Consider the following 13,644-nt stretch of genomic DNA (forward strand, 5'->3'; position numbering starts at 1 on the left):
GAAGATGAAAAAGAGAGGAGCGGGACAATGGAGTGGGAATAGTTAATGATGCTGTGTTAATGTTAGGGGGGGGGGGGGGGTGTGTGACTGTTTCAGAATGAGTTTGTATGTTCTGGTAGAGTGTGAGAGAATGCCAGCGTGAAGCTACATGTGCAATGCGTGTTGTGTGTGTACATTAGTAAGAAAGGAGACTACAGACAGTCCCTGACGTCAGGGCTGAGAATGTGCGTGTGTGCGCCCATAATAATGAGTACTGCACCCAAGTACTGCACATATCAAACTCATTCCACGGAGTGCCGAGTGTCTGCTGGTTTTCGCTCCACCCTGTACTTGATTGGGTTCGGCTTCCAAGATGGCATAGCAGTTCAGACGTTCTTTTTTTGTCCTCGTCTTGTCGTGTCCTGTATATATATATATTTACACCTTTCTTCGCATATCTTTATATATTTATTATCCAAGAACTCAACTACAAAAGCTTTCCTGCAACCCGCCTCACAAATTACAAAAAAAATGTATTATTTACCTCAAATCTGAAAATCCACAGTGGAAGCTAGCCAGAGGCTAGCCAGAGGCTAACCAGAAGCAACTAGAAGCTAGCCAGTAGCTGATCTGAAGCTGCCTAGAAGTTAGCCGGTTTGCTGGCTAGCGTTGGTGTTTCAGCTGCCACGTTTGTGGTCTTCAGCTATTCCTTTAGCTCGATAATCTATCGGCACTTTTGTGCAACGCGACTCGGACCGGAGCTACCGGGACTATTTTTCTCAGTGTCCCCGGATTTCAGCCGCAGGCTCTGGACGTTTGCACCTTGATCACAGCTAGCTAGCTGCAAACGTGTGACTATTGGCTTATGTCGATCCCGGAGCAAACTTAAATTATTCCGGAGCTAGCCAGCTGAGGAGTTCCATCAGCCACTCCGGGCTACAGTCACCTATCCAGACCCGTTTTTGTTGTTGTTGTTGCTGCAGATGCGGAGCCCCATCGGGCCTTCACGACTGACTGCCGACATTATCTGCCCGAGGGAGTTATCCAACTGGCACCTCCGTCGCCAACGTTACCTGAACGTCATCTGGGGCCCGCTAATCGTTAGCTGTCTATCGGCTGCTATCTGGATAAGTATATCGGACAATTTTTTGTTGGTCACTATAACTATTTGCCAATTGGATTGATCCCCTCTACCACACGGAACCCCACTAATCTACCGACGGAAACGCACGAGGTGTCTAAAATAGACTTCCATCCTATGCTATCTTGCTACTGATAGCCATCTACCGGCCAGCTGTCTGGATCGCCGTGACCCCAACCAACCTCTCTCACTGGACCCTTATGATCACTCGATTAAGCATGCCTCTCCTTAATGTAAATATGCCTTGTCCATTGCTGTTCTGCGGTTATATATATATATGAAATATCACATTTACATAAGTATTCAGACCCTTTACTCAGTACTTTGTTGAAGCACCTTTGGCAGCGATTACAGCCTCGAGTCTTGGGTATGATGCTACAGATGTATTTGTAGCGTCATACCTGTATTTGGGGAGTTTCTCCCATTCTTCTCTGCAGATCCTCTCAAGCTCTGTCAAGTTGGATGGGGAGCGTCGCTGCACAGCTATTTTCACGTTTCTCCAGAGATGTTCGATCGGGTTCAAATCAGGGCTCTGGCTGGGCCACTCAAGGACATTCAGAAGCCACTCCTGCATTGTCTTGGCTGTGTGCTTAGGGTTTGTTGTCCTGTTGGAAGGGGAACCTTCGCCCCAGTCTAAGGTGCTGAGCACTCCGGAGCAGGTTTTCATCAAGGATCTCTTTGTACTTTGCTCTGTTCATCTTTCTCTCGATCCTGACTTCTTCCAATCCCTGCCGCTGAAAACATCCCCACTGCATGATGCTGCCACCCATGCTTCCCCGTAGGGATGTTGCCATGTTTCCTCCAGACAAACTCCAATCGGGCTGTCATTTGCCTTTTTAGTGAGGAGTGGCTTCCGTCTGGCCACTCTACCATATAGGCCTGAATGGTGGAATGCTGCAGAGATGGTTGTCTTCTGGAAGGTTCTCCCATCTCCACAGAGGAACTCTGGAGCTCTGTCAGAGTTACTGTCGGGTTCTTGATCACCTCCCAGACCAAGGCCCTTCTCCCCCGATTGCTCCGTTTGGCAGCTCCAGGAAGAGTGTTGGTGGTTCCAGACTTCTTACATTTAAGAATGATGGAGGTCACTATGTTCTTGGGGACCTTCAATGCCGCGGAAATGTTTTGGTACCCTTCCCTAGGTCTGTGCCTCGACACAATCCTGTGTCGGAGCTCTACAGACAATTCCTTCGACTTAATGTCTTTGTGTTATAGACAGGTGTGTGCCTTTCCAAATAATTTCCAATCAATTGAATTTACCACCGGTGGACTCCAGTCAAGTTGTAGAAACATCTCAAGAATGATCAGTTGAAACAGGATGTACCCGCTCTATTTCAAGTCTCTGAATACTTTCCGAAGGCACTATATTATAATATTATTTGTATATCAAAGTCATTGCAATGTGGTTAACCTTAAAAATGTAAAGGAAAAGGATTTAAATAAAAAATATACAATTCTACCAGAGAGTGCCGTTTGTTAATGGGAAAGGCGCACTTGATCGTTACACTTGAATCATTCCCACAGTGAATGGCTAGGCCTGCTACACTATGAAACCACACGCTATTGCAGAGACTGATATTACCGGCCGCAATTGATGTGGTGAAAACATTATGTGGGGAGGCAGAGGCATAGAATACCTTTGTCAGATAACAATGTTAAATTTAGAATTTATGCTATTGATAGCAATCAAGAGAACTGACTGAACGACTCAAAACCTCCCCAGCTTATACTCCCCAAATGGACGTTAGCTGTGAGGGCCGAGATGCATTGACTTTTGTTCGCTATACATGTCGGCGGATGCTATTCACGAGGACATAAGTTTACAAGTTTATCAACTTTCAAAACAGAATTACTTTCCCGTTGTTCCTCAGCTGTAGTGTATGATATACCATTTTGTAGCTCTGAGTCTCTTTTATCCAATGTAAAAAACACAATTTCAAATTTTACTACGTAAGACTGATTTGAGCAGGTCAGTCACATATTGTTCTGTTTCATGATTCCCGAGCATGAAACGGCACAGAAGATATTCAGTGTGCTGTGTGGCTATATTGACGAAAAACAGATTCCATGGGATCGAATGGTGGGCTTTTGCACAGATGGGGCTCCATCTATCATGGGATGGCGGGCAGGCTTCTGCACTCTAGTAATGAACTTGTCTCCCTCTGCCATATGGACGCATTGTATGATACACGAGAGCAAATGGCAGCCAAAGAGCTGAGGACAGATCGCGGAGATATACTGCGGCAGGTAACTTGGATTGTAAACTAAATCAAACAACATCCGCTGCGCGTATGCCTGTTGAGATATGGGATCAGAGCATGACAGTGTTTTATTTCACACAAGACTTGGTGGTTATCAAGGGGGATTGTTGGAAGAATTTTTCGCATTGAGAGAGGAACTGTTGTCATAATGGATGTATATAAAAAAAAAAATAGACTTGGTTGACTTTCTATGTAATAAAAAGAAAATAACAGAAAACAGCATTAGTAAGTGTCCCACACGAGTGATGACTGCTCACCTCCAACTCTTGGAAGAGCACTTTGCGACGGACCTCCTTCCCAATGAATGTGATCCTGGATCAGTTGACATGCCGGTAAGTGAAATCGAACAGCTGATCAAGCTGTCGTGACCGAATGCTGCAGACTTAATGCATTCACAGGTCACTACGGAGGAGTTTTGGTTCCTGACTCAAAGGGAATACCTTGACGTCTCCCTATGAGCATTAATGCCGCATTCAAAACAACCGGGAACTCGGAACTCAAATCTCAGACTTCAGTACGTTCAAGACAACTGGGAACTCGGAAAGAACGAGCTCCGACTGGGGGGGAAATTATTTTGAACGGTCATCCAAATTGGAATTCCAACTCGAACTCTGGCCTCTTTCTAGAGCTCTGACTTTCCGACCTAAAGATCACTTGCGTCATGATTTGACTTCGTATCTTTCAGATGTCCTAGTTGTTTTTAAAGCATCATAAAACTCATCGTAGGCTGCCCTTTGTTTGCTCATGTCTGTGTGATGCTGGATTCAGTGCTCTCGTTTGCATTAAAACCAAATGGGCCTGTCGATCCAGGTTGGATGTGACAGCAGAGATGCGTGCGTACTGTCGACCACGCCCCCTGACTTTGAGAAGCTCCGTTACGACATGCGTCAAGCGCACCCATCTCATTAGTGGTGGTGAGATAAGAGACATTATGTCAGACTAATTTGCAATTGACTGCCTCACATTAAAAGTATGTGATGGTGAGTTGAGGACAATCAGAAATATTGTTAGAATGTTTTTCAATTGACTGCCATAGCCCCAAATTAAAAATGTTAACATTGGCTGTAATTTTTTTTCACATGGGTGGAAATCTGAGAATTTTCTGATATCAAAATGGAGTCGTGGGCCAAAAACGTAGGTAATCCTTAAGCCAGCAAGGTTGACACGTGGTATCCATCTGCTAAACAAAGCTACATAAAGACAGACCATTCAAATGATATATCAAAGGATAAAACAAGTGTGCTGTTAACCGTTGCTACACTACAAAAACATATTACATTTACATTACATTTAAGTCATTTAGCAGACGCTCTTATCCAGAGCGACTTACAAATTGGTGCATTCACCTTATGATATCCAGTGGAACAACCACTTTANTATTTATTTTTATATATATTTTGTTTGCCTTCACCTCCCTTATCTCACCTCACTTGCTCACATTGTATATAGACTTATTTTTCACTGTATTATTGACTGTATGTTTGTTTTACTCCATGTGTAACTATGTGTTGTTGTATGTATCGAACTGCTTTGCTTTATCTTGGCCAGGTCGCAATTGTAAATGAGAACGTGTTCTCAATTTGCCTACCTGGTTAAATAAAGGTGAAATAAAATAAATAAATTAAGGTGAGGAACTCCCCTCACTGCAGACACTCGGCCCTCCGTGGAATGAGTTTGACACCCCTGAAGTACTCCAACCAATATCACTGTTGGCAGGCTGAAACACTGAGCAGTGAAAGAAATGTCCCCATAACTTGCTACTGCACAGATGATTAAGTCTATGAGATCGCAGCTACTTTATATGATGTATGGCTGTGTGTGGGTGTTTGCGTGTGCAATTGTGTGTGTGCTTGCGTGTATTATTGTGTGTGTTCGCCACGCATGACCTGGTTGCTAAATAATAATATTGTGTGCGTTGCATGCATGTGTGTTTCAGGTGGAGGATAAGAGGCAGGATGTGTCTGTTAGTGAGCCTGGGGACTCCTCACTGGAGGCTCAGCTACAGACTGAAAGAGAGGCACTGGACAGGAAAGAGAAAGAAGTAATGTATTAGACTTAAGGGGGGTTTCTTTCTTTCACATGTTTGGAAGGGAATATATAAGTAGCCAATCCAGCACAGTGTCAAAGCTAGCCAGCAAAAATCTTGATTGGTTGTCACGCCCCCAATGATTTACAAAAAATGGGCCATTCCTCTGCTTGTTGCATCCCTTTGCCTGCCATCTTTCACCTCGCCTCAAATCACACTCCTTCAATTACCAATGATGTACACAAGACAGGTCCCCAATTGGATTTCTAGTCCCCTGTTCATGTGTCGATGCCCTGGTCCTCAGTTAGACAAGAACACACAACACGCCAGCCTGACTCCCCCCTTCCCACTCCTCCCCTCCAGATCAGTAACCTGGAGGAGCAGCTTGAGCAGTTCCGGGAAGAGCTGGAGAACAAGAGTGAGGAGGTGCAGCAGCTCCACATGCAGCTGGAGATCCAGAGGAAGGAGCTGAGCACCCAGCAGCAAGACCTGGAGACCAAGGACAGCATGCTCCAGGTAACCGGCCAGCACACAGCTAGGCTAGCATGTAGGTAGCCTTTGTCCCCATACAGCTAGGCTAGCATGTAAATTTAGCAAAAAAAGAAACGTCCTCTCGCTGTGAACTGCATTTATTTTCAGCAAACTTAACATGTGTAAATATTTGTATGAACATAACAAGATTCAACAACTGAGACATAAACTGAACAAGTTCCACAGACATGTGGCTAACAGAAATTGAATAATGTGTCCCTGAACAAAGGGGGGGTCAAAATCAAAAGTAACAGTCAGTATCTGGTGTGGCCACCAGCTGCATTAAGTACTGCAGTGCATCTACTCCTCATGGACGGCACCAGATTTTTCCGTTCTTGCTGTGAGATGTTACCCCACTCTTCCACCTAGGCACCTGCAAGTTCCCGGACATTTCTGGGGGGAATGGCCCTAGCCCTTCAATCCAACAGGTCCAAGACATGCTCAATGGGATTGAGATCAGGCTCTTTGCTGGCCATGGCAGAACACTGACATTCCTGTCTTGCAGGAAATCACGCACAGAACGAGCAGTATGGCTGGTGGCATTGTCATGCTGGAGGGTCATGTCAGGGTGAGCCTGCAGGAAGGGTACCACGTGAGGGAGGAGGATGTCTTCCCTGTAACGCACAGCGTTGAGATTGCCTGCAATGACAACAAGCTCAGTCCGATGATGCTGTGACACACCGCCCCAGACCATGACGGACCCTCCACCTACAAATCGATCCCGCTCCAGAGTACAGGCCTCGGTTCTAACGCTCTTTCCTTCGACGATAAACGCGAATCCGACCATCAACCCTGGTGAGACAAAACCGCGACTCGTCAGTGAAGAGCACTTTTTGCCAGTTCTGTCTGGTCCAGCGACAGTGGGTTTGTGCCCATAGGCGAAGTTGTTGCCAGTGATGTCTGGTGAGGACCTGCCTTACAACAGGCCTACAAGCTCTCAGTCCAGCCTCTCTCAGCCTATTGCAAACAGTCTGAGCACTGATGGAGGGATTGTGTGTTCCTGGTGTAACTCGGGCAGTTGTTGCTGTCCTGTACCTGTCCCGCAGGTGTGATGTTCGGATGTACCTATCCTGTGCAGGTGTTGTTACATGTGGTCTGCCACTGCGAGGACGATCAGCTGTCCGTCCTTTCTCCCTCTCTCTTAGGCGTCTCACAGTATGGACATTGCAATTTATTGCCCTGGCCACATCTGCAGTCCTCATGCCTCCTTGCAGCATGCCTAAGGCACGTTCACTCAGATGAGCAGGGACCCTGGGCATCTTTCTTTTGGTGTTTTTCAGAGTCAGTAGAAAGGCCTCTTTAGTGTCCTATGTTTTCATAACTGTGACCTTAATTGCCTACCGTCTGTAAGCTGTTAGTGTCTTAACAACCGTTCCACAGGTGCATATTCATTAATTGTTTATGGTTCATTGAACAAGCATAGGAAACTGTGTAAACCCTTTACAATGAAGATCTGTGAAGTTATTTGGATTTTTACAAATTATCTTTGAAATACAGGGTCCTGAAAAAGGGACATTTCTTTTTTTTTGCTTAGTTTAGGTAGCCTTAGCCCCCACACAGCTAGGCTAGCATATAGGTAGCCTTAGCCACCACACAGCCAGGCTAGAACAGTGCATCGGAAAGTATTCGGACCCATTGACTTTTCCCACATTTTGTTATGTTACAGCCTTATTCTTAAAAAATAAATCCCTCATCGATCTACACACAATACCCCATAATGACAAAGCAAACCAGGTTTTTAGAATCTTATGCCATAAAAAAATATATATATATACATATATACAGTACCGTTCAAAAGTTTGGGGTCACTTAGGAATGTCCTTGTTTGTGAAAGAAAAGCAAAAAAAATTGTCCATTTTTAAAATAACATCAAATTGATCAGAAATACAGTGTTAACATTGTTAATGTTGTAAATGACTATTGTAGCTTGAAACGGCATACTTTTTTAAATGGAAAATCTACATAGGCGTACAGAGACCCATTATCAGCAACCATCATGCCTGTGTTCCAATGGCACGTTGTGTTAGCTAAAACTGAAAACAGTTTTCAGCTGTGCTAACATAATTGCAAAAGGGTTTTCTAATGATCAATTAGCCTTTTAAAATTATAAACTTGGATTAGTTAACACAACGTGCCATTGGAACACAGGAGAGATGGTTGCTGATAATGGGCCTCTACACGTATGCAGATATTCTATTAAAATCAGCCGTTTCCAGCTACAATAGTTATTTACAACATTAACTATGACTACACTGTATTTCTGATCAATGTTATGTTATTTTAATGGACAAAAAAATTGCATTTCTTTAAAAAAAGTTGTGCCAAAGGGGAGAGAGATGACCATAGCACATCTCAAGGGAGAACTCTACCGGGTAAGTACAGTTGAAGTCAGAAGTTTACATACACCTTAGCCAAATACATTTAAACTCAGTTTTTCACAATTCCTGACATTTAATCCTAGTAAAAAAGTCCCTGTTTTAGGTCAGCTAGGATCACCACTTTATTTTAAGAATACGAAATGTCAAAATAATAGTAGAGAGAATGATTTATTTCAGCTTTTTATTTCTTTCATCACATTCCCAGTGGGTCAGAAGTTAACATACACTCAATTAGTGTTTGGTAGCATTGCCTTTAAATTGTTTAACTTGGGTCAAATGTTTTGGGTAGCCTTCCACAAGCTTCCCACAATAAGTTGGGTGAATTTTGGCCCATTCCTTCTGACAGAGCTGGTGTAACGGAGTCAGGTTTGTAGGCCTCCTTGCTCGCACATGCTTTTTCAGTTCTGCCCACACATTTCCTATAGGATTGAGGTCAGGGCTTTGTGATGGCCACTCCAATAACTTGGCTTTTTTTGTCCTTAAGCCATTTTGCCACAACTTTGAAAGTATGCTTGGGGTCATAGTCCATTTGGAAGACCCATTTGCGACCAAGCTTTAACTTCCTGACTGATGTCATGAGATGTGGCTTCAATAAATTTCTGACTTCTACTGTACATTTTGCTGCAAAGCAGAATATTCCAACTTTACTCAGCAATATGGAAAAAGATCTGACTATTGACTTCTTTGATAAATCTCTGTCCTTTCACCTCCCAGGCCTCATTGGAAGGTGACGGTGCCTCCACATCCGAGCTTCTCCAAGAGCTCCAGGAGGTCCGAGATGAGGCAGCCGCTACCAAAGGACACCTGAACAGCTTCAAAGAGTGCAGCGAGAAACTCCAGACCGAACTCCAAGTCCGCGACCTGTCAATCGCTCAGCTCAAAGAGGAGCAACAACAGCTCAGAGTAGCCTTGGCGAAATCCGCGGCGTCACCGTCACCACTATCCCCAGTATCACCATCTCAGTCTCCCTCACTCGATCAGCAGCAGCAAGCACCACCCTCCCATCCAAAAAAGAAAGGCGGCAAACTGCAAAACCAACGCCAGGGGGCCAAGGGAAAAATGGCCGCCTCTGTCAAAGACAAACCATCGCTCTCCAGGAAGAACTCTGCCGCGGCAAACCAAAAGTCTTCCGACAAATTGTCCGGTCAATCGTATGATCTTAATGGATCTCAACGTCCGCCTCATACAGACGCTGGCACTCAGACGGAGACATTTTCCTCCCAGACATCTGGCCAGCCCAGATCTGTTTCAGAGGAGGAAGAGGTGGAGGAGATGATCGGGGAGTACCAGGAGAAGATCGTACAGATGCAGGAMCTGCACGCGGCAGAGATCATGGACATGGAGGCCCGGCACATCGCAGAGAGCGAGGCCCTGAAGCGGGACAATCAAATACTGGAGGAGGAGTGCAAGGCTCTCAAGACCGTCATCGATAAGCTGCAACGCTCCCACGAAGTAAGTCCATTGGACGACATCAAATCAAACTTTTTGTCACATGCGCCGAATGCAACATGTGTAAGCCCTAAACCAACAGTGCAATTCAAGAAAGAGTTAAGAAAACATTTACAAAATAAACTAAAGTAAAAGATTATAAAAAGTAACACAATTAAATAACATCGAGGCTATATGCAGGGGATACTGGTACCGAGTCAATGTGCGGGGGTACAGGTTAGTTAAGGTAATTTGTACATATAAGTAGGGGTAAAGTGACTATGCATAGATAATAAACAGCGACTTGCAACAGTGTAAAAAAAAAAAAAAACTAATAGGGGGGGTGTCAATGTAAATAATCTGGTGGCCATTTGGTTAATTGTTCAGCAGTCTTATGGTTTGGAGGTAGAAGCTGTTAAGGAGCCTTTTGGTCCTAGACTTGGTGCTCTGGTACCGCTTGCCATGCGATAGCAGAGAAAACAGTCTATGACTTGGGTGACTGGAGTCTTTTACAAATTTTTGGGCTTTCCTCTGACACCGCCTAGTATATAGGTCCTGGATGGCAGGAAGCTTGGCCCCAGTGATGTACTGGGCCATACATACTACCCTCTGTAGCGTCTTACGGTCAGTTGCCGAGCAGTTACCATACCAGGCGGTGATGCAACTGGTCAGTATGCTCTCGATGGTGCAGCTGTAGAACTTTTTGGGGATCTGGGGACCCATGCCAAATCTTTTCAGTCTCCTGAGGGGAAAAAGGTGTTGTCGTGCCCTCTTCACAACATCCCAGCAGAAACCCGGTTTCAGTCTGTTTTCTTCTGTTTGGTGCCTAATTTAACATGACCCAGATGATGAGCATGACATTTTTATGGGGGAGTAGGCAGGTAAAGGAACTCAAACTCTTCTGTATACTGACCTGGTTTCATGCCCTCCAGGCCCCCTCAACGAGACCAGAGCGTCCCGCAGGATCGCAATTCAAAGACGGCTACACCAGTGGTAAGTTGATGTAGTGTCACATATCCCACCTCCATTCCGAATTGTTCTTGAGGTCACGTGTTTTCCCTAGTAATCACAATACCCTAGGCCAGGGATCATCAACTAGATTCATCTGCAGGACGATGTTTTCTGAAGCGGATGGTCAGGGGTCTGGAACATAATTAGTTGACTGCAAATTGACCTCAAGAAGCCCAAACAGATATGTTTGACTAAAACATCATCATTTCAAACCTTGCTTACATTTGTATACGATCACGTGTCTCCCTGTTATGCGTGGGAATACTTGGGAACAGTATAAAAGCACCCGTGAGCTAAATTCGGCCCCAAAGTTTCTTCAAGTGCAGTCGCAAAAACCATCAGGTGCTATGATGAAACTGGCTCTCATGAGGACCTCCACAGGAATGGAAGACCCAGAGTTACTTCTGCTGCAGAGGATAAGTTCATTAGGGTTACCAGCCTCAGAAATTGCAGCCCAAATAAATGCTTCACAGAGTTCAAGTAACAGACATATCTCAACATCAGCTGTTCAGAGGAGACTGTGAATCAGGCCTTCATGGTCGAATTGCTAAAATCACTACTGAAGGACACCAATAAGAAGAAGAGACTTGCTTGGACCAAGAAACACGAGCAATGGACATTAGACAGGTGGAAATGTGTTATTTTGGTCTGGAGTCCAATTAGAACATTTTTGGTTCCAACTGCCGTGTCTTTGTGAGCAGCGGTGTGGGTGAACGGATGATCTCTGCATGTGTATTTCCCACCGTAAAGCATGGAGAAGGAGGTATTATGGTGTGGGGGTGCTTTGCTTGTGACATGGTGGTTTATTTAGAATTAAAGGCACACTTAAACAGCATGCCTACCACAGCATTCTGCAGCGATTCGCCATCCCATCTGGTTTGGGCTTAGTGGGACTGTCATTTGTTTTTCCAACAGGACAATGACCCAACACACCTCCAGGCTCTAAGGGCTATTTTTCCAAGAAGGAGAGTGATGGAGTGCTGCACCAGATGACCTGGCCTCCACAATCACCTGACCTCAACTCAATTGAGATGGTTTGGGATGAGTCGGAGCGCAGAGTGAAGGAAAAGCAGCCAACAAGTGCCAAGTGCTCATCATATGTGGGAACTCCTTCAACACTGTTGGAAAACCATTCCAGGTGAAGCTGGTTGAAAGAATGCCAAGAATGTGCAAAGCTGTCATCAAGGCAAAGGGTGGCTATTTGAAGAATCTCAAATCTAAAATATATTTTGATTTGTGTAACACTTTTTTGGTTACCACATGATTCCATATGTGTTATTTTATAGTTTTGATGTCTTCACTATTATTCTACAATGTATAAAATAGTAAAAAATAAAGAAAAATCCTTGAATGAGCAGGTGTTGTAAAAATGTTTACCGATTTGATTATAGAAAAGTATGTGGACTCAACTTCAGATCTGGGGATTCGGCTATTTCAGCCACACCCGTTGCTGACAAGTGTATAAAATCAAACACACAGCCTTGCAATCTCCATAGACAAACATTGGCAGGAGAATGGCCTTACTGAAGAGCTCCAACAAGTCAATTCGTCAAATTTACTCCCTGCTAGAGCTGCACCGGTTATCAACTGTAAGTGCGGTTATTGTGAAGTGGAAACGTCTAGGAGCAACAACGGCTCAGCCGCGACATGGCAGGCCACACAAGCTCACAATATGGGACCGACTCATAGCACGTAAAAATTGTTTGTCCTCGGTTGCAACACTCACTACCGAGTTCTAATCTTCCCCTGGAAGCAACGTCAGCATAAGAACTGTTCGTCGGGAGCTTCATGAAATGGGTTTCCATGGCCAAGCAGCCGCACACAAGCCTAAGATCACCATGCGCAATGCCAAGTGTTGGCTGCAGAGGTGTAAAGCTTGCTACCATTGGACTCTGGAGCAGTGGAAACGCGTTCTCTGGAGTGATGAATCACGCTTCACCATCTGGCAGTCTGATGGACGAATCTGGATTTGGCGGATGCCAGGTGAATGGTACCTGCTACCTGCCCCTATGAATAGTGCCAACTGTAAAGTTTGGTGGAGGAGAAATAATGGTCTGGGCCTTTCATGGTTTGGGCTAGGCCCCTTAGTTCCACTAAAGGGGAATCTTAACGCTACAGCATAGTGACATTCTAGACAATTCTGTGCTTCCAACTTTGTGGCAACAGTTTTGGGAATTCCCTTTCTCCCATTGATATGCAATGTTAACCTTGTGTGTACCCTATTGAAGACAGCAGTTCTGAGTGGAGTCAGCGGACAGGCTACGACCTGCCTAACCTGCAGCAGGAGTTCAGGACCACACCAGAGGGAGCCAGAAAAGAAACAGACGATGCACTGCCTGACAGAATTAAGGTACAAGAACTGCACTTGGCAATGTAAAGTTAAGCAATCAAATGTATTTATAAAGCCCTTTTTACATCAGACGATGTCACAAAGTGCTATACAGAAACCCAGTCTAAAACCCCAAACAGCAAGCAATGCAGGTGTAGAAGCACGGTGGCTAGGAAAAACTCCCTAGAAAGGCAGGAACCTTGGAAGAAACCTAGAGAAGAACCAGGCTCTGAGGGGAGGCCTGGTTCCTCTTCTGGCTGTGCCGGGTTGAGATTATAACAGTACATGCCCAAGATGTTCAAACGTTCATAAATGACCAACAGGGTCAAATAATAATCACAGTGGTTGTAGAGGGTGCAACAGGTCAGCACCTCAGGAGTAAATGTCAGTTGGCTTTTCATAGACAATCATTCAGAGTTAGAGACAGCGAGTGCGGTAGAGAGAGTCGAAAAACAGCAGGTCTGGGACATGTTAGCATGTCCGGTGAACAGGTCAGGGTGCCGTAGCCGCAGGCAGAACAGTTGAAACTTTAACAGCAGCACGACCACGTGGACTGGGGACAG

The 13,644-nt window shown here is 45.0% G+C and overlaps 1 protein-coding gene across 4 annotated transcripts in view; it reads left to right on the forward strand.

The window, feature by feature from the left end:
- LOC111955710 (A-kinase anchor protein 9) overlaps window positions 1-13,644 on the forward strand; it is a 134,190-nt gene that overhangs the window by 108,361 nt on the left and 12,185 nt on the right. For all 4 annotated transcript variants that reach the window (XM_070436462.1, XM_023975991.2, XM_070436464.1 and 1 more), the window contains 5 exons: window positions 5,315-5,419; window positions 5,768-5,920; window positions 9,028-9,765; window positions 10,674-10,734; window positions 12,981-13,102. In XM_070436462.1, the coding sequence (XP_070292563.1) occupies window positions 5,315-5,419; window positions 5,768-5,920; window positions 9,028-9,765; window positions 10,674-10,734; window positions 12,981-13,102 (1,179 nt within the window). The remainder of the gene's footprint in view (window positions 1-5,314; window positions 5,420-5,767; window positions 5,921-9,027; window positions 9,766-10,673; window positions 10,735-12,980; window positions 13,103-13,644) is intronic.

Source organism: Salvelinus sp. IW2-2015, linkage group LG31 (assembly GCF_002910315.2).
Source record: "Salvelinus sp. IW2-2015 linkage group LG31, ASM291031v2, whole genome shotgun sequence".
NCBI lineage: Eukaryota > Metazoa > Chordata > Actinopteri > Salmoniformes > Salmonidae > Salvelinus > Salvelinus sp. IW2-2015.